General features: G+C 41.8%; 1 protein-coding gene across 1 annotated transcript; it reads left to right on the forward strand.

Annotated features, from left to right (window-relative positions):
• The first annotated feature begins 395 nt into the window (after positions 1-395).
• On the forward strand, positions 396-3,788 carry LOC128323190 (uncharacterized). Its single transcript, XM_053245910.1, has 2 exons — positions 396-2,126; positions 2,214-3,788. The coding sequence occupies exons 1-2, from the start codon at positions 396-398 to the stop codon at positions 3,786-3,788; spliced, it is 3,306 nt and encodes a 1,101-aa protein (XP_053101885.1).
• Positions 3,789-5,048: the final 1,260 nt, after the last annotated feature.

The following is a 5,048-nucleotide window of genomic DNA, read 5'->3' on the forward strand; positions in this document are numbered from 1 at the left end:
ACCCCACTGAGGCCACAGAGATAAGATTGCAAAATAAAGCCAACACAAATATAAACCCACAACTCATGCAAGCACTAAGTACACTAATGGCAAATAACAATCCATTTGCAGAAGCTTGCAAAATGCTGCACGAAGTAGAAACAGAGTGCCAAAGGGATCCAAACCAGACAGACGATGGTATTAACGAAGTGACCTTAACAATAGTCCAAGACCGTCAGCATGATCCAAGACGTTATAATGCACCACATCACAATGAGGTCGCATTTATTTTCAAAAACAATGACAGAGAACCACCTCTAGAAAGGGATCTACTCATCCACTGCAAACCAAGTGTGGGCACAGCAGACCACAAAATAACACAGCGAATAAGTGTCCTAGACCCCAATCTATAGGCCATGGTTTACCCATTGCTATTCCCCCACGGAGAGCAAAGCTGGGGGATAGACATACCTTTGCAACTTCGGCCACAAGCCTTAAAGGATTTAACAAAGCAGCCGCGTACACCAAGAGTCCGAGTCACCCAGATGCAATACTATGGCTACCGTCTATCCATCAGAGACAATATAAACCCCTTCCTAAATGCTGGATGCCTAACACAGCAATACATCGTAGATGCTTATGTGAAGACAGAGGCCAATAGACTCAATTTCATCCGACAAAATCAGCCAAAATTGAGAGTGGAGAAATACTCTGGATTGATGGACCACTTAAATGAAACAGCCACTGCAACAGGCCTCATTCCCGGGAAGACATTTATCTTGCCATCCTCATTTGCAGGTAGCCCTAGAAACATGCTCCAGAACTATCAGGATGCCCTGGCGATTGTAAGAAAGTACGGCAAACCAGATCTCTTCATAAAAATGACATGCAACCCCAATTGGAGTGAAATTGTAGAAAACCTTGAACATGGCCAAGCAGCTGCATCACGACCAGATTTAGTGGCAAGAGTCTTCCACCTAAAACTTAAATCATTGATTGATGACATCTGCAAACAGAATATATTTGGAACACCCACAGCCATGGTGTACGTCATCGAGTTCCAGAAAAGAGGATTGCCACATGCACACATACTGCTAATCCTGACAGAAAACCACAAACCAAAAACTGACGCGTGCATAGACAGTATAGTTTCTGCAGAAATCCCAGACATTGACAAAACACCACAACTTCATGCAATCATCACAAAACATATGATTCATGGACCATGCGGAACTCACAATAGGCAATCACCATGTATGTCAAATGAAAAATGCACCAAAGATTTCCCAAAAGATTACCAAGAACAGACTATTTCAAACAGCAACAGATATCCCAAATACAGAAGAAGAAACATTGGAGAGAGCAAAATACACAGAGGAAAACCAATTGATAACAGGTGGGTTGTACCCTATAACCCCTTTCTAGCCCTTAAATACAACTGCCACATCAACGTCGAAGTCTGTGCATCAATTAAGAGTGTGAAATACCTTTTCAAATATGTCTACAAGGGCCATGATTGCGCAAATGTCCTAATCCAAGAACCAAACACTTTGACCCATGATGAAATCAAGACCTACATGGATTCACGTTATGTCAGCACCCCAGAAGCAGCATGGCGACTAAATGGCTTCGAGATGCATTACCAATCCCATACAGTACATAGACTGGCAGTGCATCTCCCAGACGAACAAGCAGTAATCTTCAACCCAGAAGACATTGGCGCAGCAACGGACAGAGCAGCAAGCCGTGAAACACAATTAACAGCATGGTTCAAATTAAATCAGCAAGACGAGAAGGCAAGACACATATTATACGCAGACATCCCAGTATATTATGTCTTTGACAAAGCAAACAACACATGGAAAATTAGGCAACGTGGGGCTGAAAAAGTGATTGGCAGAATGTATTCAGTGCATTTGCAAACAGACCAAGAGCGCTATTGCCTACGCCTCCTACTGCTACATGTGTCAGGAGCCACATCCTATGAAAACCTCAGAAGCGTGGATGGCATTGAATATCCAACTTTCCAAGAAGCAGCAAAAACGAGAGGCCTCATAAATGATGAAAAGATCTGGGATAGTACACTTGAAGATGCAGCACAATACAACATGCCCACGCAAATCAGAGAACTCTTTGCCTACATCTGTGTCTTTGCAACCCTCCAGAACATGCAGGAGCTATTCACAAAATATGAACCATACCTCATTGAAGATTATGTCCATAAACACTAACAGCACAATAAAGATTGCACAGTCTGTCGTGACCTTGCCCGCCAAGAAATTTCAAAAATATTAACAATCCATGGGAAGAAATGCACAGACTACGGCTTTACATACAACATACATAATATAGAACACCTTAACGATGCGTACAACCAAGCCTATGAACAACAAACCGCAGAACAGATGTCAAACACCTTCAATGATGAACAAAGAACAGCCATGGAAGAAATTATAACAGCTAGCCAAAACGATGAGCTACAACACCGATGCTTTTTCTTGGACGGCCCAGGAGGGAGTGGAAAGACATACTTATACAGAACCATACTCAGCACAATTCGCGGCCAGAATGAACTCGCGCTCCCTGTAGCCTCCACAGGAATAGCAGCAAACCTTCTGCAAGGCGGCAGGACATATCACTCACAATTCAAACTGCCAGTACCAATACTTAAAACCTCCGTGTCTAACATGCGCCTCAATTCCCAAGATGCAAAACACATAAAGAAAGCCAGAATAATCATTTGGGATGAGTCAACAATAACACCCACTCAAGCAATAACAGCAGTAGACAAACTAATGAAGGAGATCATGGAGAACAACAAGCCCATGGGTGGAAAATTATTTTTACTGGGAGGGGATTTCCAACAGACACTACCAGTAGTGCCACACGGAACCCAAACCCATATTGTCAAGGCCTGCATAAAATTCAATACACTATGGCACACATTCAAGATCCTAAGACTACACAACAATATAAGATCCAAAGACCCAGACTTCAGCAAGTGGCTAATCACAGTAGGCAGCGGAGATACACCACGCATTGAGGGATTACCAGAAAACATCATTGAGATCCCATCAAACATCATATGCAGAACAGACATCGTGAAAGAAATTTTCGGGGAACAAATACAAGTCCAAAACATCCAACACATAGCAAGAAGATCCATCCTATGCCCAAAGAACAGTGATGTAGACACCATCAATGACCAGGTACTCAGCATATTGGAGGGTGAAGAAATAACTTATCACAGTGCAGACTCAATAGATGACACCACTGAGGAAGATGCCAAAAACTACCCAACAGAGTTCCTGAATAACCAAACACCCGCAGGAATGCCAAAACATACACTCACTCTGAAAGTGGGCGCAATAATAATGCTTCTAAGAAACCTAAACACAAGAAAAGGATTATGCAATGGAACCCGCCTAATTGTAACAAGCCTAGAAAAGAATATCATCATAGGACAAGTAATCACTGGTTCAGCACAAGGAAACATGGTCTTCATCCCAAGAATAGATTTAGCACCAACATGCACCGACCTACCATTCACCTTACGAAGACGACAATACCCCATAAAATTAGCATTCGCAATGACAATTAACAAGTCACAAGGACAAACCCTTGAGAAAGTCGGAATCTATTTGCCAGAACCAGTGTTCAGCCATGGACAATTATATGTAGCGCTGTCAAGAATGCAAAGCTTTAAAGACGTCGTGGTCAGGGTGCTGGAAGGCCCAGAACAAGGAAGACTAATAGCAGGCTCGGAACAAATATTCACCAAGAATGTAGTGTATAACGAAATACTATGAGGGCGGAGGAGGGAAACCAAGAAAAATAAACATTATTAATTACACAAACCAAAAACTGAGAAGTATGTAAGCCCAAAATAAGGGAGATTAAAAAAAACACACACACAAACGAGAAACACAGGGACAAAGGAGAGGGCAACAAAAACAAAGAGAAAATGAGAAACAAGCAGACACAGAGAGAAAGCCTGACAGACAGGAAAAATAAAAAAACCACACAAACAAACACACACACACACAAAATGCATGAAAAGAGGGAGAATAGGCTAGCGCCCGTTATTCTAACGGGCTTAAAAACACTAGTGTAAACATAAACATCTTCAGAGCTGAGAGAGTCTCAGACACACACGGACGTAACTCAGGGTTCTCGGCCCACATTTGAGGGCTCTTGGTTGCAACTGAAATTGGAATCCTTTCAATGTACAGAACAGGAAGTAATCAAGATATCAGGGGGATTCTCAGTTTTAGCATATTGTCATGTATGTCCCAGGTGGGTGAGCTGGGGACACTGGGGTTGCAGTTGTGGGGAGCTATCAGGACTGACATTTGCAATGGGAGAAAACATGAAATAAAGAGTGGCACTGAAAGAAATATGCGTCTCACTCCACAGAGAATTAAGGCTGTTCTCACAATCCTGTATATCTTTGGGGTCACCTCTCTTGGCCAGTAGTATCCTATCCTGTGAGGTCCTCTCAGCTGGCCCTCCTTAGTGTCCCGGGCCCTGGTGTAGTGTGTGGTGCCTGGGCCTGTAGGAGGGCCTTCTCTGTGGCAGCCTCTCTTTGGAACACTCTCCCCCCCCCCGATTCATTCAGCCCCCTCTTTGGTTGCTTTTAAGGCCCTTCATAATCAATCAATCAATCCTTTATTACTGTCAGAGACCAGCATAAAATTAATACAGGTTAAAAATTACATGTTATGTGATGTTATTATGAAGATATGATGGTACATAACTTGACAAATCTAAAATTAAGAATGATTGCAATTTAAAAGGCAAGTTAAAATACATATTAGTACATGACATCAAAAGGCTAAAACTAAGAATAATTGCAGATTTAAAAGTAAAATAGATAGAATATACTTGTTAAAGCTAAATAAGCTAAAAGCCTAAAATTACTAAAGCTAAAAGAGATAAAATAATGACAGAAATGCCCAGAAAAAAATTAAAAGGGGAGTATAAAATTGTAAAAGTCCAGATTTAAAATTATAAAAAGCAATAAAAAGCGGGGTGGGGGTGGAAGACAATGAAATGTAGTAAGATGCAGT

The sequence above is a fragment of the Hemicordylus capensis genome, chromosome 4 (genome assembly GCF_027244095.1).
Source record: "Hemicordylus capensis ecotype Gifberg chromosome 4, rHemCap1.1.pri, whole genome shotgun sequence".
NCBI classification, from domain to species: Eukaryota; Metazoa; Chordata; class Lepidosauria; order Squamata; family Cordylidae; genus Hemicordylus; species Hemicordylus capensis.